Source organism: Melozone crissalis, unplaced genomic scaffold (assembly GCF_028551555.1).
Source record: "Melozone crissalis strain CALT ecotype California unplaced genomic scaffold, PUWL_Pcris_2 ptg000004l_1, whole genome shotgun sequence".
Classification (NCBI taxonomy): domain Eukaryota; kingdom Metazoa; phylum Chordata; class Aves; order Passeriformes; family Passerellidae; genus Melozone; species Melozone crissalis.
In genome coordinates this window covers 7,625,389-7,648,835 of record NW_026535782.1, presented here as the reverse complement: position 1 = coordinate 7,648,835, position 23,447 = coordinate 7,625,389, and the positions used below count along the sequence as shown (strand labels likewise).

General features: G+C 40.8%; 2 protein-coding genes across 2 annotated transcripts; both read right to left on the bottom strand.

The window, feature by feature from the left end:
- Nucleotides 1-527: 527 nt before the first annotated feature.
- Nucleotides 528-10,728, bottom strand: TRMU (tRNA mitochondrial 2-thiouridylase). The gene is made up of 11 exons (XM_054275861.1): nt 10,641-10,728; nt 10,004-10,169; nt 7,768-7,874; nt 7,107-7,229; nt 6,129-6,301; nt 5,130-5,183; nt 4,531-4,597; nt 3,674-3,774; nt 2,468-2,612; nt 2,153-2,235; nt 528-993 (listed from the first exon to the last, which is right to left on the bottom strand). Exons 1-11 carry the CDS (start codon nt 10,726-10,728, stop codon nt 847-849), a joined length of 1,254 nt encoding a protein of 417 aa, XP_054131836.1. The 3' UTR covers nt 528-846.
- A 1,324-nt stretch (nt 10,729-12,052) lies between these two features.
- On the bottom strand, nt 12,053-22,123 carry GTSE1 (G2 and S-phase expressed 1). The gene is made up of 11 exons (XM_054275919.1): nt 22,099-22,123; nt 21,431-21,514; nt 20,647-20,710; nt 19,970-20,570; nt 18,957-19,104; nt 17,479-17,856; nt 17,215-17,287; nt 16,493-16,741; nt 15,159-15,357; nt 13,397-13,537; nt 12,053-12,452 (listed from the first exon to the last, which is right to left on the bottom strand). Exons 2-11 carry the CDS (start codon nt 21,507-21,509, stop codon nt 12,369-12,371), a joined length of 2,016 nt encoding a protein of 671 aa, XP_054131894.1. The 5' UTR covers nt 21,510-21,514; nt 22,099-22,123; the 3' UTR covers nt 12,053-12,368.
- Between the last annotated feature and the right edge of the window lie 1,324 nt (nt 22,124-23,447).

Genomic DNA, 23,447 nt, shown 5'->3' with positions numbered 1-23,447 from the left:
CCTCAATAGGCACCCAGTCTTTATAAACCTATCTAATTTAGATGAAGTATTCAGCTCTTCCTAAGAGCACTCAGTTCTGAGACATGGCAAGATCCAAGCATTATCAGGTCTATATTAAACTTGATCCACAATAAGGAAATCCCTGGGAATTTGCATTTTTCTCAAGCACAACAATGCATTCTCTTCTCAAGTAGACAAACCAAACAGCCTCAGCAGTTAACAGAAAACCAGTAAGTTGTGTGAAAATATTTAGCATTCAAGACTGTTAAGCCCCTAAGATTTGTAACTCTGTTTTATGTAAACATCTGAAGCAACTACTTAATACAGCTGAAGAATCCAAAGCATTTTTTGTAAAACTATGCAAAATGAAAAATAAGTATCTGTTGCCTGGAGTTCATTCCAAATGCTGAATTTAAACATCATGCATTCCTCTTCCAGAGTTCAAAGAACAAACATACACCTAGTGTAAAATAACATAAGTACTTTACTAAGGATAGGTAAAGGTACTTAAAGGTACTTACCTTTAAGTAAGGGAAAAGAAAGCATTTCACTTACACATGAGAGATAGATTTATTATTTCAGACATGATTTTTGTGTTAAAATTCCTGTATGTGTTACTGCTATTACAGAACACCTTAGGACATCCCTTGATACATATTAATATAAACAGCACCATACAGTCCAGCAGAATTGCACCAAACTGGCTTTAGCTTTGAACTCCTTCAGTGCTAACAGTCAAGAGCTGGGACTCTCTGGTTAACTGGCCTTATGAACCACATTTATTATAGTTTTTATTGTTCTCAGGCAGCAAATTCTCCAAAGTCCTTCAATAAGCAATCCCAGGTGTCATGTTGCTGGTTCTATTTTGTCAATCTCTTCCTTCTTGGGGCTCTCCTCTCGGTTTTTGCCCTGTTGCAAGGTATACACTGATGGGCCCATCCTCAGGATCTTCCCACTGCCTAGGCACTCATCTCCCTTGTAGAACACAGCAAACTAGGAGATAAACACAGGGAGAGTCTTTTTAGCAGCTGCAAAAACCACAGTGAGCAACTTCAGGCTGTGCAAGGCCTGCTGGACAGCGAGCAATTTTTATCTGTTCTGTCTAAATCTTAAAAAAACCCTGAAACAAACAAAAATTCCCAAATTACAGAGGATTTGTAGGCTCACATGAGTGTAAATTTATAAACATGTTGGTGGAAATTTTATCATGAACTTCTACAAGGCTGTCTCAAAACTCTTCAGTCACTGAGGGAGAGTGGATTGTGCTGGAAAGTTTCCATTTCAAAGGGGATGACATATGTAACATCATCTGTGTCTTCACATTTTTTCCCCCAGAAAACTGTGCCCAGCCTATGGTGGCACTTGTCAAAACATGAAGGGGGCTAAGGACTATGGCAGCAGCCCAAGGAAGCAGCAGGAGCTCCCTGATGTGCTCAGCAGGTTCCTGCAGGAGAGGGGAGCCCAGCCCTCCTGCCCTGTCTCTTTCTGGCAGTAAGAGCCTGGCTACAGGCTCAGCAGCTCCTGGCACTCGGGGGATTCTCATGCCTCCCACAAGCTCTGCCTGGATTCTTCTCAGATAATTTCCCTCCTGATGTGTTCCACAGGCCCCCAAGTATCGGGGAGGGTGGGTGAAATGTATGTGGGAGAAGGGATGCAGGGAATGCTTGAGAGCCAGTGTGCAGGAGTGTGATGGAGGATCTCTATATTGACAGTGTTAAAGGCATCCCTTTCAGGGACAGCACCTCCTCTCAGCTCTGTCTGGGGCAATGGGATTCACCAGACAGAGTCTCACTACACAGGTTTGAACACTGAACCCATATTAAGCAGGCAATTACTAAATTAATGCCTTTCAAAATCTATTTCTTGCAAACAACAACAGCTTCAATTTCTGCATATACAACTGATTACCAAAGATGCTTCTATGTATTTCGAAAATTTGTAAGCATCTTAGGCTATACCGATAACAACAGATCCTTTGAAACTAGAAACAATCTCCCTTAAAATAGTTGATAAACAGCCAAAATAGAGCTAACCACTCTCACATGCAAATAAATCAATTACTTTGCTCCAGCTAATAAAAAAGCTACTCTGTTTTATTAGCCAGATAAGGTAAAGCACAAAAACGTAAGGAAAAGCACTTCTGATAACTCACCTGTCCAGGTGTGATAGCTCTTGCTGGCTTCACTAGTGTTACCCACACGCTCCCATCTTGGTTTAGAGTCAGGACACAAGGCACTAGAGCAGAAAATGAGCAAACACCTGACAGTTAACCATTATGTTTACATTAAAGAAGGAAAACCAAGGCTAAATGGATCTAAGTAATGATACTACTGTACAGAATTGTTTTGTGAGACACTGCAGAAACAGGAAGGCCAAGCCAAAACAAATCCACTATTGCTGCAAAACTACACAAACACACTACCAGAGTTTTACAGACTAAGACAAAAGGAAAAGAAGGTTTGACTACCCAGTGCCATCTGGTGCCGAAATCTGAAATCACATTCCATCATCTTCTCCCGGACCAGCTCTGCCGGCGGCTCCTCTGCGATCCAGTGCACGCGGTTTGTCCGCAGCAGGTCTCTGTACAGGGCGGGGTGATCTCGGGATGGTGCCTTAAAACACATTTATTTATTTATTTATTTATTGATTGATTCATTTATTTATTTACTGCTGATGGTTCTGCCAAAGAGCATGTGACTTGCAAAGTGAAGCATGAAATGCAGAATAAGCATCAAGCCATAGCAAAGTGAAGGCAATATGAGCAAGAAAGCAAACACTTATTAGCACTTACATTAGGCTAAAGCAAGCCTGAATTATTTGTCAGTCTCCTGCTCCTCAGAGTCAGTCTCTCTTCTTGCAAGCTTTTCCCTCCAACTGCATTTCTGCCTTCTTCAGGCTGAGTTCAGAAATCTGAACTTCTTTATCCTGTCTCAACAAGATGCTGCCTCCCTCTTCTCCAATTTCCCAAATGAACACCTCCCCAGCAAAGGCTTTGCCTTTCACAAACTCGCTGCAGTTAAAATTTTTCTTAGTGCTCCTGTCTGTTTCATCTCAATTCTCATTTGATTATGGTCCCCTGCACTAGCACATCAACAAGTAGCAGAACACCTCATTATAATCACATCAGTATCCAGGAAGCATAACAACTGCATGAACAGGAAGCAACATTATCAATGCTAGCAAGCTGCAGAACTCTGCATCACCTCATATGATTAGCCATTAACATACCAATTATTTATTATTTATCATATATGCTCTGCCTCAGTTTTCAAAATTATAAAACTGTGTCACTGACTCCTCATTCTTTGACTAGAAAAACAAAGCAGCAATATATCACAAACCAAGGTAACAGACATTTTATAAACCACATCATAATAACTAAGATAAAACCCTCATGCTTTAGAGTAGAAAATGAGAGTTCAGAGATTGGCTGATTCTTTTCAGTATTTGCCCTTTGCTTTGAAAAGCTCTATGCCAAAATCTAAAACAATTTGGTGCTCATGAAAAGCCTGTTTGGAAAAGATGTTTCACATCTGCTGATGCTAGGCTAGTTGGTTCTTGTTTACCCCAAAGGAAAGCCAAGAATTCTGCCCAAGTTAGGCCATGTTCCATACAGCAGCAGTCACAAAATGCATGCATTAGACATTTGCAAAGGCAGTGTTAATTAACTCACCACAAAGACATCTCCAGTGCTGACATCTTTGTCTACAACAAACCAAGCATCCTTGAGCCCTGCCAGCCGAGCCCTCTGGCCTATTGTGAAGAGGAACCAACCTAAAGAAATATGAAAATGGAATGCTGCTAGCAACTTTTCATCTTTTACTCTCAGAATGACACATTAAAATCATTTCCCCAAAACTTTACCGCTAAACAAAGAATAACAAACCAAGCTGTCTTAGAGAAGAGGGCCAGCCACAAACTAAACTAACATTTACTTGAAATTTCATCTGTACCTGAAATGCAAACTAAAGATTACAACTTTATTTATTTCAGTTTCTATTTGTTATTCACTATTCAGTCTCACCAGTCTCCCTTACTTATATGTACCTGTATAACATCCTGCTATCAAAAATTACTGGGGAGAGGAACTCAGTTCTGGCAGCTTGAACTGAGGACAGCAAAGGAAGAAAACACAGGAGAAAATTAAAAGTTGCCCATGTTGGTCCTTCTGTGCACCACTGAGGTGCATTTTCTTCTGCAAAGTTTAGGTACTAAAGAATATGGAACTGAAGCACATTCATTTTGAAGGAATTAAGTGAAGAATGGTCTCTTGGTATTAAAATAACAAATACTCAGTATCTAAAGAGTAACCCTAATAATTATTTGCTTTCTTGCAATATGGAACAAATATCCAAGAATCAGTTGTAGATCAAGGCTCCACTGTTGTATACAGCAAATTTTCCATGGTTTAACAAACTGAGTAAAAACCTGTAGGCTCCTTTGGGATTTCCCAAAATTTGTCCCTCCAAATAGAAGTGCTATTGTTTCATTTATTTAAAAGTAAGTTACTAAGGTGGGTTAGCCAATTACCTTTGTGTCTTCCCATCACCTTCTTATCTTCAATGGAAACAAAGTTACCAGGTTGAGGTTCCAAATACTAACGAAGAGGAAGAGGTAAGTCACAAGACAGCCCAAGAAAACCTCATAGCATATTTCAGATTCTGTCACTACATTCTCTCAAAGCTGAAAAACAACTCCTCAAGAAGCAAACTCTGCCCAAGCAGCTTACTGACTCCTTGATGCTGCTCTCAGAGAAAAGCAGGAAGGGCAGTCCCTATGAGCAGCAATTCCAGGCTTCACTTCCCCTACCCTCACATATGTCAGGAGCAGCAGGATCCAGCACTGTGTCCCTCTCACATTCCAACCATTTGTCAGAGCCTGGCAGGCACAGGAATGCAGTTCACTTCCTCTGCTCCAGAAAATGAGTGACAGCTGGTAGAGGGGCAAGATGCCTCCAACAGGCTGTGGGTGTCAGTTTTTAACAAGGCTTGGGGCTGCAAAGGGAGGTGGGACATTGCTACTTACAGTGGATCACAAGCTGCTTGAGATTTTTCTATAGACAAAAAACTTCTTTTAAAAACTGAACACCAGAACAAAACAAAGATTGTCAGAGATTTAGTGTTGCTTACCTCAAGAAGGAAATTTTCAAAGTTTCTTTCACCAATGAAACAGACCCCCATACTCTGAAAAAGAAACATGGAGTTGAATACACAAAAGCAGAGAAAAATAATTAAAATAATATCTATTAATAATTTGTCCAAGATTTTTTCCCCCTCCCGTGTATCCCAAACTATCCCAGGCATCTCATAAACAAATCCACAACATCTCCTGCAACACAGGCACACTAATTCTATACAGAATCAGTGAGAGCTGTAAGAAGTAAGAGGAATAATAGGAAATATAACATCTGTTCAATAAATACATTAACCTTGGTGACTAGGTTGTATGTATTTTAAAACAGATGACTCTTTCATATTAAAGTACAAAAGTAATAAAATGATACAGTGATGGTCCATCTCTTGAAAAAAAACCACTTTCAGAACCAAACAGGCTTTTCTCTTCCTTCCAGTTACTGCTGACATTCTTCACTCACTCATTTACTGAGCTGAATAACAAACATGAAAAGCAATCAAGGCAGCATCAGCAACACAATTACTGCCTGCTTTACAGCTTTTAAGACCAACTCATGAAGTCTTAGCTCTCAGAGAAACATAACTCTTTTTTTTTAAAGAGTAAATATAGACAAACAACATGATCCAATTTCTAAAGACATATTGAGAAATAATTTTAAGTGAAGAAGCTCTTAAAAGCTATGGAGAATAAAAAAAGCTTCTCCCTTGCTGTGACTGAGGATGTTTTCCTTTAGGCTCATAGCATCCTACACATTCACCTTCACCTTCATTCTGAGATACAAGAGCAGACAAAATACCTGCAAGCTAAAATACACAACTAACCACAAGCTCCTAAAGTACTTTTAAGGAAGTAGCCAGCAATGAAAAATGCTTCCCAACCCATTACATTATTCTTTTTCATCAGAAATGGATGGGTTGTCCCAGGTTGAAGTTCAAAAAGTTCAAGAAAGTTGTTTTAGAGAGAAATACAAATAAAAGTGTTAAGTGTTACCATGCCTCTTTTTTCTTTAGCACATGATGAAGGTCATGTTCTGCTGCTATCTTCTTTACAAAAGTTTTTGTTAAATCCCCTAAAGGGAAGATGGTTTTCTTCAAAGCATCCTGTGAAATCTGACTTAGAAAGAAGGTCTGGTCCTTAAAGAGGTCAGCCCCTTGAAGGAGTTTCACAGCTGCAAAGTGAAACACATAAGGCATCTCAACATAACTACTATTACTAGCTCAAATTGATTTTGTTTGATAATCAACATTTCTGATTTATTATTTTCAAATACATGTTAATAAAAACACTTGGATATTTTCTTATCACTAAAAAGATCAAGAAGATTTTGTACTATGCAGAATCCCACAAAGACTTGCACTGCCTCATCTATTTCAATAGTGCATGTATCCCTGGCAAGGACATTGACAATAGAAAAAAAACAAAAAACACTTTCACATTTCCTGTGAAACAGAGAATGAAGATTCAAATACCTTGGAATGTACTGTTCTTCAGAAAAACACTGTTTTGCTCTGAAATCACCCTACTAGAAATCAATGATTTGAACAATCAGTGGAGTTATTACCAATGCCCAGAGATGAGAGTTTCACCTTCTTCTTTACAATAGATGAAATCTCCTGATTATCCAGATGAAATAGAATTGGTACAGTTTTTCAATCATGTTCTGTCCCCTCTCTTTAAAATTAATAGCTCTGCTGTTTTACAAACACTGTTTGTGTGTTTCTTGACTCAAACACAAACTGGAGGCCAATAGTTCAGTTAAAACAAGAAAATGTAATGCTTGACAAGCCAGGGTCATTTTCAGTAATATAAACACCCTTGTTTAGCACAAACAACCATCTACAAAGGCTGAGGTTTAATTGGTAACCATTGTGTGTAAGGTCACAAACATCCCTGATTCTGTATGTATGTACCAAATACAGTTTACATTTCTCTTTCATATGTAGGACAAAACACGAAATGAAGACACAACTTACTATTTCTAATTTCAAAACGGTTTCTGAAAAGCTTCTGTGGTCTTTTAGTATGTTTCTGTTGAAACACTTCCTCATCCTCCAGGGAGGTCCTGGCATAATGCCCAGTAGCAATTGCATCTGCTCCTATAAGACATAAAGGCACAAACTTGAAAATCACAGTTCAAAACACAATTGCAAACACACAGTAAAACCAGCAGAAAGCAATGAAAGAAGAAAACCTAAAGAGAAGTCTTATACTGACAATAATCATACTCCTGCTATTTAAATAATGCAAACTATTCACCAGCATGCCAGCACTTGTGCTTTTGTACTTTAAGGACCACCTAAGAATGTAAAACTTAATGGTCAGGTCAATGCATGTCCCTGAAATAAATCTGTTCCTACATATGAGCAACCTAATCTAGTGGAAGATGCCCCTGCCCAGGGCAGGGGAGCTGACTAGATGACCTTTAAAGGTCCCTCCCAACCTGAACCATTCTATGATTCTTTATGTAAAATCAACCTTAAAACCAAATACTTTGCAATGACTGACACACTCCTACAGAGATATGAGTTAGGCATGCACATGAAGTCATGTATTTCCCCACCTTTTAAAGAGTTTATTTCCTTTAAGCATTTCCATAGCACACACTCTGTACTGACACACTTGAAAATGCCTTACCAAGGTTATCCATAGCATAATGCAGAAAGTAGTTGAATTTGATGTGCTTGTTACACAAAATATCAGGATTAGGTGTCCTTCCCAATTCATACTCTTTTAAGAGGTCACTGTAAAATAAAGACTTAAATCAGAATCATTAACATACATCATACCATCAGAAACTGGACAGTGTTCAAATATGAGAAGCTGAGTCTCAGTCCCAGAGAAGACTCAGTCGCCATAAACATTTTATGTCAGAAATAAAATATCCATTAGATTTTGCTGTGCAAAAAAACAATGTTTGGAAGATTTTCTACAAAGTGCACTGAGGACAGGGTCAAATTATCACTTACAATCTTGTAACCCTGCTTTATTCCCTCTGGACAGATGGGGCTGTCCACTGTGTGTATCATACTCATCTCTCAGGGATTACTTACCCTCAGAATTAAACAACCCTATTTATTTGTTCAGTGGGACACTTTGGTGGTACACACCAGGAGAGTCTCAGCTGAACACACAGTAACTTCAGCTGCAATAATGTCACCACAAGCAGTCATTCATGGGGCCTAATTTTAGAGACTCTTTCCTGTCCTTTTCTTTCCCCCTTCTAGAAATTCTAAGTTTCTCAAAGGTACGTTGTAGTTTTACACTGCTGCATAATTACTTAAAAACACTGAAATAATAACTAATGAAAGTAAACCAGCATACAATGCTACCCTGAGATATCAAAAGGCCTTATCACTCTCTCATTTTGTTTGCCAGGTTTCTGTCAGTAGCCACTGCACTCAAGAAGAACTGAGGGCACAGACTGGATTTAAAAGAACAACAGCAATCCTATTACTTGGTTCTACTTTTCTCCATCTGAAACAGAATCAATTCATTCTTCTTTACCATGTGACACTACATTACAAAATAGAAAATAAAGCAACATGTATCTTATTTTCTCTAATTCCTTTTTAAAAGTAATATTTAACAACTTGTACTAATTTAACAACTTATACTAATAATTAAATCACCTGGGTCTACCCAGAGCTGCCTCACACCTGTCTCTTATTGTAGCCCAGAAGTTCTACAAAGAAGTCACCCCAAAGCCACCCTCACAGCAATTCAGAGCTTCTGGTAAAGCACAGAGCCAGAGAGGGGGCAATGAAGGCAATGTCTACTGGATCTCTCTCTGACAGGATGAACTGAAACAGGCTTTGCATAAACCATGGGAAAGAAAAGACCTGGAACAGTCCTCGTGATAAAAGATGTTTTATGGTGAGTAACTCATTAAAGAGAGATCCAGAGGAGGAGTAAATTTAAGATCAGTGATGACAGGAAAGAAAAAAGGATTCTGAAACAAACTAAGACACTTGTAACAGAGTGTTAGGAAACACTGTACTTACTAACACACCCCAAAAAGTTCTGTAGCACTTATTCATTCCCTTACACCAAAAAGGGAAAAATGGAGTGAACTTTCCCAGAACAGAGTTGTTTTGCTGTTTTCTTCACTGACTGTCCAAAAGTTTGGTGCTCAGCTCTATGTCATTCCAACATGCAGCATGACCAGGTTATTCCTCAGTTTCATGTAAGGTAATAACAGCACTACTTAAAAGGGGATGATGAAGATCAGGGACTTTTGTCCAGTACATAAAGATAAATTATGCTGTTATACTAACATGTCCCTTCTTGTCCTACCTTCCATAAAATCTCTCAGCTTTTCCTATGTAGAACCTTGCCTAAAGTGCAACAAATTCACAGAAAATCTGAGCACCCTCTTTAGAGAATAGTTTCAGATTTGTTCTAAGTTTAAAGAAGCAAGGCTAGGTCACAATCATTTTGTGCTAAACTGGATTCAGCACACATTATGTAAAATGCACTGAATAAGTTACACACACAGTGACAATAACAGTACCCCATTAAATATTTTTTTTTCAAGTTGCAGTAAGGTTGGGCCAGTACATCAGTAGCAGAAGAAAAGCTGCAACAAAGCAATTGCTAAGCACTCACACAAGCAGAAATCACTAACTAAAAAAATAACATATTAAAAGCAAAATATAAACTCTGACCTTAAATACAGACAAGAGAAAAAAATAATTCCTCAATATTTAACAGACTTCAGGGCTTTCTCTTAGCATTGATAAAACTGCAATGAATTGCCATTGAATATATTGTGGTATATAATATACTGATATATATGTGGTATTGTGTTACAATGAAAAGGAAGAATGGAGAGATAATGAGCAAAGAGCAGCTATTGTAAATGTGTTTCTACCTGAATACTTCATTCCAGTATTCCTTCACGTAGGAAACCTGGTGAAAGGGGATATCAAGCTTCTGGCACACCCGGTAAGCATCTTCACAATCTTTGTCAACCGAGCAAGCTCCCTGCTCGTCCAGGGGGTCCCAGTTCTTCATAAACACCCCTGTCACCTGGTAGCCTATGAAATGAAGGCAAGAATGACTTAGAAAGTGAAGTTCTTACAGCCTGGACACAAAGTCAGTGTTTCTCAAGAATGGCTTTAGTAACTCATTTTAACAAAGGTGCGAGCAGCCCCGTGCTACGTTTTACAGTACGGTTACTGCATAGCTGGTTTTTACTCTAATCCAAGCTCTGACAGCAACCTCAGGCCACGCTCAGTCCCATCTCCCGCCCGCTCTTTCGGGCCGCTCTGCCGCCCCCGCGGTGCCCTGCCCGGCCTGGTGCCCGGCTCCCCGCGCTGCCCGGCCCGGCCTGGGGCCGCTCCACCGGCCCGAGGGGCGGCCGAGCGCGGGGAGGCGGCCGGACCGGGCTGCGCGGGGACCCAGAGGGGAGGCGCGGGCCCCGCAGCACGGCCCGGGCCCCACCGCCCCCGCTCCCTCCGCCCGGCCCCAGCCCCGGCCCCGGCCCCAGCCCCGGCCCCGGCCCGCACCTCGGCGGCGCAGCAGCAGCGCGGCCACGGCGCTGTCCACGCCGCCGGACACGGCGCAGGCCACGCGGCGCGCCTGGGCCGCCAGCATCGCCCCGCCGCCCTTCCGCCCGCCCCGCGCCCCACTGCGCCTGCGCGCCGCGACGGGCACGGCCGGGCCGGGCAGAGCCGGGCTGGGACAAGGAGGCCGGGACACCTCTGGCCCCCACCAGGCCACCCGCAACCCGCATGTGCTCGGCCCGACCCCTCCCGCTGCCCGGAGCAGCGCCGGAGTCAGATAAAGGAAAAAAACCCAGAGGAAAATATCTCCCTTTGATTGCTTCATGTCCGTTTCCCTGAATAAGCCAGTTTATCCCAGCTGGGGGCAGCTACGACTAAATCATCTGGCAGTAATGTGAAATACAAAGCTATGTTTTGTGTCAGGTACATACAGGCAACGTGTGTATTTGTGATTGTAATATGTGTGCAAACCGACCATGGGACAGTTATAAAGACGAATTCTAATAACAACTGAGAAAAATAAAGCATGGAAGAAGGCCTTTGAACCTATTCTTTATTTGCAATTAACCTTTATCAGTCTGCAGTTGATTTAGGAGCACTTGAATTAAAGCTTTAAGGATGTTGCTTTTTGACAGGAACTTTCTGCTTGTAAGCCTTAAAGAGTTTTGCAATAATAACCTTTTGAAGTGTAATTTTAGAATATTGCTTGTAGTAAGGATCTTTTGAAACTATAGCTTTAGAATTTATAAAAAGGAAACATGCAGCTCGAGAAAGGAAGATGGACATCAACTCAAGGACTGATAGGTTCGACCAAGGGAAGCTGGACATCACTGTTATGAGATTTATAGTCCTTGCAATCAAAAGGTGGACCCACATCTGGAAACGGGACTTCACCAGATGAAATACTCCTTCCTTCTTTCAGAAACCGGACCACCACTACCTGGGATACTCCTTTTGGGATGTACATCCTGAGAAAAACTAAATTTCAATAGTGTATAGAATTGTGACATAAAAATTGGGAACAGAAACTGCTGAGAAAGCTTGAGTACCCCTATAAATACCTGTAAGCCCCAACTATCGGTGTGCAGTTGGAGGGAAAACTTCCCCCACTGTACCCAGCACTGTATTGCTGATACTTTACCATATGAATTAATAAATTGATTGCTGCTTGAATATTGGCCTAGTCAAGCTTCTTATTTATAACAGTAACAAGCTGTTATCTTCTCCTTACTGTTGATTCATTCTACTGGCATTCAATACTAAAATGTTTGTTTCCAAACTTGCTACACCACACTGAAGTGCAGTAGTTTCTACCTACATATTAGCATTTGTTAGTGAAACACTACAAAAGTCTACCCGAAGCACGCAATAAAAAGTTGCTATTTTGTACAGGTTTAGTAAACAACTCATTTATTTTAAATTAAAACTTTGTTGTACATAGAGGAATCAAATGACAATGTAAGAAGTAAGGAGGCAGGCTTCCAATTCAGAAACTGGAATTACAATTCCAATTTTTTTGCCTTAGAGCAGCATAGCTTAAATACATCCATGGCAGCACATCCATGAATAAAACCATTATCAGACTGATTGTATCCAAGAGTGTTAGAATTCTATTTTGTTAATGCAGTTCATCAATCTACAGCCATCTTCAAAAAATTAAACAAATGAGGAATAACACCAAAACCACTTCAAAGATCACAGTTGCTAAGAATTCTTCATTTCAGTTCAAATTTAGAACTTCAGTAGAGGGGAATCCAGATTTTCTTTGTTTACATCAGGGCTCAGAGTGATAAGAGGAGAACTCAAATCAATTAGCTGAAAGAAAAACAGAAGCATTTAGCTATTGTAGTCAACTGCTGTGCACAGCTACTGGCAGCTATAATCTCTATCATTCTCAAGTACTTTTCTTGTTTAGGGTTCCTACTAATATCTAGAAGACAAATACAAGCACCACACTCAAGCTTTTGTGTTCAGGTTTTTAAAAACACACTCATTTTTAGCCAAGATTCTCAAAAGGTGGTTATTACCCATACTTACCTTAAAAACCTCAAAGCCTTTTCTAAGTTTCACTCACTATGTATACTGTAGTGACAGTGCCATCCAGACAGGACCCAGCACTTCTGAACTCCTCTGAACGTGCCCCCCAAAGTCAGAGATCTGCAATACTCCTCTTTTGACAAAATTTGAAGGGCCTGGTACTCAACAGAGCCCAACTACACCTTTTGTCAAAGGCTGCATCCTCATAGTTACCAGCATTCATCTGACAGTGATCTAAAGGCATCTGCCTTCAAGCCACTAATGCATAAAAATGCTTGTAAAATTTAGAGCAGATTCAAACAGCACACATCTCCCAACTCAGGAGAGGAGCTCAACAGGAGAGGCATTCCTTCTTTTTTGACTAAAATGAGCTGCTGCCAAGGACTGAAAATGTGCAAGAAAGGTGAAACAAGAATAAGCATGCCAACTCTGAAGACAACATTCACTTCCTGCTTCAGAACAGTTTTGTTCTATAACAACTGCTTTAAGCACTAAGGTCTTTCTCCATCCTCCTCTTTTTCCTATTTGCAGATTGCTCACTGAGCTGTAGTTCAGAACACATTGTTTGTTTTTAAATATGACATTCTCTTAAGAGCACCTAATTATATATATCATATTGAGCTAATACTAAATAATTCCTACAGTATTGTGGAACTGCTCTGCAGACAGTTGACATTTTTCTACTAACATAACTTGCAGCAGATGATGTGAATAAAGCTTACCTTTATCTGCCCAGGTAACACAGGCTTTGCAGAAGTAATCTTACTCACTTCAGGAGTATTGGAAAGGTCAATCAAAGGTCTACATTCACATTCAGGAGTGTGTGGGAGAGATTTGTCTGCTCCAATATCTAGCAGTAAAGCCTTTAAAAAAAACCCAAAAAAACAACAGGTTTTCTCCCTGTTCAGCAAGTTTTCTTCATATACACTGAGGAAACCAATTTAGTTTATGCAGCTTTAATAATCACAGATTAGGCTTAATTTACAGCTTGGTATCTTTCACACAGGATTCATTGCACACAGTGTAAAACCCTCAGCTCCTACTCTCTGGCTAGCATCACAGGGAAAATGCAGTAAGGCAAAGCAAAAGAGAACCCTTGGGGCATAAAACAGTTTTTCACTTAAAAGTATAGTTAAATTTAAAACAGAAGATTAGTAACCCTCTTAATATTTAAATTATTTAGCTACAATTATTGTGCAATGTTATTTAGCCATATAAACTATTCTCTACAGCTTCACACTCTAGTTATCCTTTTGTCCAGTTTAACTACCCCATACATGCAAAAAGCAATTCTGAAACACACACTTATGCCACCAAGTAAGCTAACAGGGAACATACTGATAAAATAACATCAAGGAATTAATCCACAGATTAGTCTAAACCTCAGTATTTGTAAATCAATATCCACTTTGTCAGGTTACTAATTCAGAACTACAACCTTAGCCCCTTCTTCTTAATGCCTGTGGATTGCCAGCTTTCAACAAGAAGCCACTACATGCTTGAGAGAGGGGAAGTGTTCACTGAAATAATTACTTGGCACTGAAGTTCACTGCTATATGGACTTTGGGGTTTAATCCTCCCTCACTGTATGCAGATTTACACTCCTTTTAGGTGACTGAATTAAGCTACAGCAGTGTTTTGGGTTTGGAGGGTTTTTTTAAATCCCTGAAGGAGCTTTATGGCTGCAACACAAACTGCCCTGCATCACTACTTTTCTAATTGAAGCTACAAGGATTTCACAGTACTCTTCCAAAAGTGGAAATTTAATATACAATCTGCAAGTATTTGACAGTGCATTTGAGATGGGAACACACTTAATGGAAATACTGAGCACATGATGTACAGTGCTAAATAAAGGCACTGGAGGGTGCACATGGTCACAGCCAATTCAGCACCACAATGTAAAAAAAGACATTGAGCTATCAGAGAGCATCCAGAGGAAGGCAGTGAGGATGGTGATGGGCCTGGGGGGGAAGCCTTATGAGGAGCAGCTGAGGGCACTTGGTCTGTTCAGCCTGGAGGAGAGGACATGAGGGGAGACCTCACTGTGGTCTTGAACAACATCCTCAAGAGGGGAAGTAGACAGGCAGGTACCAATCTCTTCATTCTCATGATCAGTGACAGGACTCAAGGAAACATCATGAGGCTGAGTCAGGGGAGGTTGAGATTGAACTGCAGGAAAAGGTTTTTCACTCAGAGGGTGGTTGGGCACTCGAACAGGCTCCCCAGGGAAGTGGTCACAGCAGCAGCCTGACAGAATTCAGGAAGTGTTCAGTGTGATTCCTGGAGTGCCCTGTGCAGGGCTGGGAGCTGGACTTCATGATTCTGATGGGTCCCTTCCAGCTCAGAATATCTTATTATTTCATTATTCTAACACATTTTAACTTCATGTATACTGAAGTGGTTTCCCTATTTATCCCTTATCTTGAAATAAATCAAGCACTTTACTTAGTAGTTTTGTAGGAAAATATAGTCATTTCTTACCTCAGGTTGTTTCTCTTCAGCCAGCTCATTTTGTACTTCAGCCACCTCATTGTGTACCTCTGCCTCTTTTAATGCATTTTCTGCTCCTTCTGGAGCAGTTTTCTCTGGTGAGAAGTCAAGTACAAGAGGTAGCACAGCTGGAGGAGATGTATCATCCTCTGAAGATGTCTGTGTCTTACTCTCTTGTTTCTGTTTAGAACTAGGGAAAAGAGTATCACAGATAACTGAGTTTTTAATCAGCATTAACTAAAGACAGAAAAGCCAATTTCTAACCTCATTGCCTCCTTTTTTACTCCAAGCTTTAATGACCAAAAGGCTTCCCATATTTTTATCCAAATAAATGCTAGTTACTCACAAAACACAAAATACTTCATTCTGCAGAAAAAATATAGCCTGCCCATGCAAAAAAAGAAGGGATTATGAAGAATTTAATCTTACTTGACATTTCCATCCAGCCTAAACTTCACAAAAGGTATTTTTGTTGGGTTTTTTTTCTACACTTGGAACAGCTAGCAAAGAGGCATTGATTTTGTGTACCACTGAGCAACCCACTTCAGCCCCTGCTGAAAGGAGGTGCTGACACTGGCTGGAGGAGCAGAGGCTGTAATCTGATTAGTATGATAAAGTCACTGTAGACAGAATAATTGTTTCCTTGAGAGAAAAGACTATTTGAGACATTTGGCCTAAGTAACATGACACAGTTTTCTGAATCATGAATTATTCCTATTTTAATACAGTTCCTCTCCACCAGCCATAAAACAAGCCTGCATACGTATACATGGCCCTTGTCAGAAGATGCTGGGTGGATAATATGAAGAAGACAACACTTCTTTCATATTAAAAAAAAAAAAAAAAAAGAAAATTAAAATATAAGTAAAACTGCTCAGAAAATAAAGTTCAAGTCAACAAAATCCTTGGCCTTTTGACTGATGCTTTAAAAAGTGTCATTTTACAGACCACTGGCAACAATATAAAACAAAAGTTAAAAGTAATATGCATTTTAATCAGCTGTCTCCCTTCATCAGAAGGCAACAGCAAAACAACACCAGAGCATCCGACACAAGTCTTAAATTTTTCCCTTGCTCAAGAAATACAAATAATTTCCTATTAAAGCTGTAATTCTTTAGTGTTAGATATTGACTCACCTCAGCATGGCTTATACTATTTTACCAGTCACAAGTTTTAAGTTATTAGGCCAAAACAGCTTTTGTATGCTCAAATGGTTTATTCTAACATCTAGCTGAGGCCCTTGAAACCCAAAAGTCATCACTAGAGTTCACCAAGAGGCAGTTTGCCTACAATACTCATTTCACACATGAAAATTTCTGTCTTACCCAGCTGTAAAAGTCTTTTTGGCAGAAAAGCTGAAGCTCTGCTGAAGAGATGCAGCATGTGGAGAAGTTTGCACTCTTGGTACAGTTTTGGGAGTAGCTGCTGGGAACCCCGAGATCCGACGGACGGGTGTAGGCAGGCCAGACCGCTTCACGCTGGCCGGAGTCATGGTGGCAGATCTCTCAGGGAAACAAAAACCCTGGAAGGCCTTATCTTCTGAGCCTTTCACAGGAGTGCTGACTGCCATGGCACTGGAAGAGGAACAGGCCTTAGCCAATAGCCAATACCTTCTAGAAACTGTTTGAATAACACTATTCTACCAAATTACAGAAATCCATTTCCCTTCGCTCAGTAAGGAAATAGTAGTCACCTTAAGGTTGATAATCACAGCACAGTAAGGGCTTTACTCAATCAGAATTCTTTTATGAATTATTTCAGTCTATTTAGCACTGCAAAGAAACCTCTTCTGAATAGAGTGGGAGGGTTATTTGGTTTAGTTTTGGGTTTTGATTTGTTTTAAATCAGTTCCAATAGGTGTGTCTGGATTTCCCTCTACTGGAGTTTTGAATTTGAATGGACATGAAGAATCAGTTCCAATCAACATGTCTAACTTGGCAGGTCTCAAGGCACTAGACAACAAGGTTAGAACTTTTAAAAGACTGTTGTGACTCCCAACCATGTTGTATGCTAAGAAGGATGCACTCAATTTTCAGTGAAGCCCTACCTTCCAGGTGTGCCACAAAATGTTAATCCAAGAGATGGTGCTGCTTTTGGTGCCAACTTGCTTGGTGTTGCATCTAAAGAGAAAACTTTTGTTAGTTGCTATCAGATTCATATTTATTTATTTTATAGCATTTATCTTTCAGTTAAATACTAATTCCTTCCCAAAGGTGGACAGAAGTGTAATAAAACAAATAACAAGCCTTCAAGGTAACATCTGCTTTTAACAACCAAAGTAGAAGACAGGTCATACAAAGTACGTGCTTACCTTGAGTCTTCACAGGAGCCTTGGTTTGACTTGTGGAAGCAGACAAAACTCTAGCCTTGGGCTTTGGACACAGGCTTCCTTTTGTTGAAGTCCCATCTTTATTTTGCTGACATAGCTGCTGCAGACTGGAAACAGAGCTTGGTCTCCGAATCCCACTGCCTGCAGCCTCAGATGATGCTGCAGAAGCTGAAGATTTAGCCAGGCTTATGGCACTAGGGATTTTGGGAGTACTAGCTGATCTCACTTGCTTCCTGAATTTCTCAGTATTGGCAGCCTGCAGAGATGACACTGTGGTAGGTCTGACAAGGGCCAGCCTGCTTGTACCAGATATAAGCTTAGAGCCATTCACACCAGCTTTTGATGGCATGCTTGACTTTCCTGAAATAGAAAGTTGTACTTTTTATAGTTTTTGACTAAGCAGAATAATTATACTAACACAGGAAAGAAAAGCAGCAATTTACAGCATTTAAATTCAGGTTCAAACACTTCAAGTTTAAGGAGAATATATACAACTACTGAAAATTTATTCCTATTCCTCAAATTCTTCGGGAATTTTATTTTATAGTTTTCTCACCAAATTCCTTAATTACTGCAATCAAATGAAAGAATATTTTTCAAAGAATGCCAGAACAGTTTGCAGATTCAAATCACTTCCAGCATTTACTCCCAGCAGAGCTGGCCCTGTTCCCTTATGTAGATTTCTGTAAAGTTCTTACTTTCAGCCTGTAGGTTACTTTCATTAACAGGATGAATCTTGATTAGACAGTTCTATTGCATAAAATAGTTCATACTAAGCTTTTAATAATATGCTATTATTCTCCCAGAAAGAAGGTGCAAAATAAAAATTTGCTCAAACTTGGTATTTTGATAGATGAACAAGAACTGTAGTCCTTACATCTGTCAGTACTTCTAGGAGACTATTTTCCTGATCCTTTGTAGCTTACTGAAATGGTCAAATTCATGGTCTCAACACAATACAAGCCTCTTGGCTGTTTTATCTCCCCAAAGGTGTTCTTCCCATCTGCTTGAGTAAATAAAGTTCATCCTTTATTTAGGCTTATAGAAACATGGAATAATGCCTCCCCATTTCCTTCCAAATTTCAGTTGTTTTGGGGTTTTGTTTTTTCTTTTAATTCCAGTCAGACAAGCTTAGAACATTCAGAAGCTGACATTCTTGGCTCTAATAGAAGAGATCATGCATAAAGGGAAGAGAATTCCTTCCTTCCTAGCTGTGTCAGATGCTCACATGTAGGCATCAGGTTTGTATGAATCTAGTCAATCAACAAATCATGGATGTCCAACATTTATCTTTAGTCCACAGGGAGTTACTGGGCTAGCCTAGAAAATTGTCCACACAAAATACTTCTTAGTGCTTGAATGCACTGAATACCATTAAAACATTTCCAAATCCAAAGTCCAGAAAATGCTCAGTATTTCAAAATTGATTTATGGCACAAATCTGTAGTAAGAGCAATTACCTTTTTTGCCTGTAGGAGAAATTGGTAAACTTGAATTAAGACTTGAGTTCATGCTGGAAACTGATGATGAAGATGATGATGTAGTCTTCTTTGTGAGACCACTGGCAACACGAGGACATTTCAGATATGTCATCTTCCTTAAGCCAGGCTGAATCAAAAGAAAAAAAAAGGCCTATTTAACACATTATTTTGCCATTATTTGTCTTGGTATTGTTACTTTTTACTTGTGAATTTTAGAGGAGCTCCTTAACTCAGATTACATTTTAAGAAGTGAATTTTCTTAGAGACAAACCATTGTATCTGGATTATTATACAGAAACATCAGATTTAGGAGGCAAAGAGTTATTTTTATTCCTGCCACAAAATTGAGTATGAACTCAATTTTGGAATTAGAGAATAAAAAGAGTCAGCCTAGGCAGCAGTATATCAGAGTCCTGTTATTTCCACAGGTGATGGTTCTTAAGAAGCCCCTACCATATCTTCAGTAAAATCTGTAATACATACCAGAGGCCAAGCTATAAAGTGTAAAGCAATAAAATCCACAAGATATTCTATCAAAAGACTGGGATTTGTGCTCACAAGGTCACTAACACAACTGTTTCCTTGCTATCCCAGGATACACTTCCATTGACAAGGATTAAATAAAGCCACTTTTACACATTAAGTATAAAATTACACATGAAGTGCAACAGTATAGTAATTTTACCAGCAACACAGCAGTGTCAGAAACCAGTTAGAAGAGAAGCCAAGAATTACAGCATTCACAAAACCAGAATACAAACAAAATTTACTTGCAAATGCTCTACATTGTCATAATAGACAAAGTAATCAGTTATTATACCATAGTACCCGCCCTTATTTTTTGTTCTATATGCATTTTCTGACTAAGGATGAGGTAGAGAGCACCAGGAGATTAAAGTTTGCTTTTGAAAATAAAAAGATTGTAGACAGATTAAATATTCATAAAACACAGACTTCACTTGAAGAAAACATTGCCCAGAACCTGACTTTACCTTGTCAATTGTCAACAAGCTGCTTTTTCCAGAAGCAGATGATGCTTTTGCCATTGGCAGTTTGCCAGTTGCCTTTGTATTTGTTTCCTTGGTTTCCTGCTCCTCTGTCAGGGGTAAACTGGCATTTTTTGTAGGAGACACACAACTTTTAACAGGGCTTTTGTTAGGAGGAGGAAGAGCATGGGCTTGGCCATCTGACACAAGTTTCTGTGATGCCTTCTGAAAACACGGGGGCAGCTGACATGCTGGGCTATCCTGCACACAGTATGTCTCCCGTTTAACAGGCCTGGGACTTACGGCTATGTTTTCGTTTCTCAGTATCTTCAGCTTTGACTTTGAGTCCTCCACAAATGTTTCTACAATCTTGTTTTCCTGTTCTTCTGATTGGCTTATTTTGGTCTCCTTGTCCTTGCTTCCAGTCTCTATTTGCAGTGCCAACAAATGAGCTTCTTTGAAAATTTCCACAAACTTCTCTCCTTGAAGTGGGCTCCACATGAGTTTATCATCAAAAGCAGACACACTCTTTTTTGCTTCAATACTGGCAGCAATACATCTCTCTTTGTGTCCCACAGGTCCAACAAAAACTTCATCTTCATTTCCACTACAAAGAAAAATAATTTAGGCCAGGACTGTGCATGTGTCCATTTAGGAGGGTCTACAGTACTTACATAACTTACCTTGTTGAAGAGAGTGAAAGGTCAAAATCAAACTTTTCATCAGTCAGAAGAGGAAGGTCTGAAACTGTAAAATGGACTTTGTCACAGCATGGATTTGCAATGAAAATGACTGCATTATGCTTTGGCAATTTGGTGAGTGATGTCAGCTGGCAAAAAGCTTCAGCTACCAAGTTTAAAATGTTAAACTTAGGAAAACATATTTTAGGTCCAAGAAATTTAAGGTACAATTGTGAATATGATCGTAATTGTCAGATGCCCAAATATTGTGGAACAGCTTAATGGTAATTTTTAAGCAGATGTAACAACATGGAATGCAGCTTATCAGCAGCCTCCAATCAAAATAAGTGAGGACATGTAATCTAGAGCTATGTGACAGTGAGGACATGTAATCTAGAGCTATGTGACAGTGCATGTGTCCCATCCATCAGTACTTTTCTTGTTCAGGTTACTAGAGAACAGCAGCAGGAATCAGTGAGAAAGATGATTTTTCTTACTAGTTAATATACGCACTAAATAAATCAGCAGCTGATGGATAAGGGCGGAGCTCAGATTAGATATATACAGAAGAGAGGTTGGTGACATCTATCGCTATTACACAAGTTTTAGCACCATGCTCCACAAGCTCCTCAGGAGGCTTCTGAGCAACGGCAAACCATCCAAGGAGGTGAGTACACAGAGCATGATGTAAGGCAGACAGAGGATGTCTACTGCTCTGAGCTGGCCTACCCTATAACAGGGGATATACCACACAGAGAATAACTCAAGATGTTCTCTCTCCACCTACCATTGCTCATGCAAATATCCAGCTTTTCTTCAGTCAAATGACTCAGGCTATCTACTGACATTTCTTTTTTTTCCTCCATAGTACCTGGAAAATATACAAGTAGACATGCAAGAAGTTTAAAAAAAACCCAAAACCGAACAACAGAGTCACAGACTTTGATGATACTGCTGAATTAGTGAGGAGGTAAACATTCCCTTTGAAGACTCTCATATTTAGAGACTGCCACACAGAATAGTGGGGGTTGGAAGAGTCCAATCCCGTATCAAGGCAGGGTCACCTGGAACAGGTTACACAGGAAGGCCTCCAAGTGGGTTAGCAATATCTCCAGAGAGGGCGACTTCATGACCTCCCCGGGCAGCCTATTCCAGTGCTCTCCCACCCTCGTTCCTATTCACGCTGAAATGACGCTTCCTGTGGTTTAGTTTAATTTAGCATTGGTACTCGTCCTGGCGCTGGGCACCACCCAAAGGGTGGCTTATGGGACGCCACGCAGTTCACCGTCCCACCGACCGCCCAACGCCCCACCTCAGCCGAACAGCCGAACTCGCACAGGTCTCCCCCTTCCCTGACCGCGACGGGAAGCGGGGAAAGGCCCCCGGGCACCGCGCTGGGGCTCTGGGGCCGGACCCGAGCCGGAATTTCTGCCTCTGCCGTCCCCCCACGCTCACCGCTCGCCCCTCACCGCCACCGCGCACGAGCCGCGAAGCGCCGCGCACCCGCCCCGACTCGGAAAGCGAGCCCTGCTCACGTGACGCGCCCCGCCCGCTCTCATTGGCCGATTCGAAGGATACACGAGCGCTCCCGATGCATTTTGGGGCTTGTAGTTAGCAGGAGACCCCAACGGCTGCTCTGCTGTCCCGTCCCCGCCTCTGGCGCGGGCCCTGGCCGTGGTGCATCACCCCCGCGGGTCTTCCTGGCTCAGCCCGGCTTGCCTGGCCGGCCTCGGCAGCCGCGGTGCTGGCTCAGCCTCAGCAGAGTGTGGGCATTGCCGAAGGTCTCGCCATGGGGCCGTGCTGTTGTGCCTCTGGGCAGAGGCGCCTGCTGGCTGCGGTGCGGCCGGCGCGCCCACGCCTTTGGTTTCCTTGACCCCTTTGCTGTGTGTGGTTGTCCCAGTGGCTTTAACTTTAGAAGTGAAGCTAGTTAACTTTAGAAGTGAAGCTAAACGGCGGTTGAGCTTGGACATCAGAGGAATTTAATCACAAAAAACATGACTAGACATTGGAATGGGCTGCCTGGGCAGGTGGTGGAGCCATCATCCTGGAGGTGTTTGAGGAAAGACTGGATGTGGCACTCAGTGCCAGGTCTGGTTGTCAAGGTGGTGCTCAAAGGTTGGACTCCGAGGTCTTTTCCAGCCTAATAGATTCTGTGATATCCCCTGCTGTGAAGGGGGTTTAAATCTTATCCTAAAGTGGCATAAGGAGTAATGAGATCCATGGATGCCAGTCCCAGCTACAAACTATTAATTATCAGTCCCATTAAAGCAGCCTGTGAAAAACGCCAATCAGTTGTTTAATAGTAATAAAATGGTTATAAGAATAGTAATACAATTAGAGTAATAATAATTTGGACAATTTGAATTAGGACAATATGAGACAATAGAACCAATGAGTTATGCATGTCCGGGTACCTTTTCTGGGCAGCACGAGCCTGAAAAAGAACGCCATTAACAAAGGATTAACCCTTAAAACCAATAACTTGTTGCATATTCATACACCTCACACATGATGCATAAATTCCATTCAAACACAGGCTTCTGTCTGGTCATCATCAACTTCTTCCTCTGAATCCTGACAGCGCCTTCAAGGCAGGAAGAAGTTCATTTCTTCTGATAAGAGAGCATTAAATTCTTTTTCTCTGAAAGATTTAGGTGTCCTGGGGCTGCTATCTCGCTGTGAGTCCTTTCTTTAAAAAAAGTATCCTACATAACATAGTTTCTATTTTAACATTTTTTATAATCAAAACTTTATTTAACACACTGCTTAAGAGAATTAATACAGCATTACTTTCTAACACAACA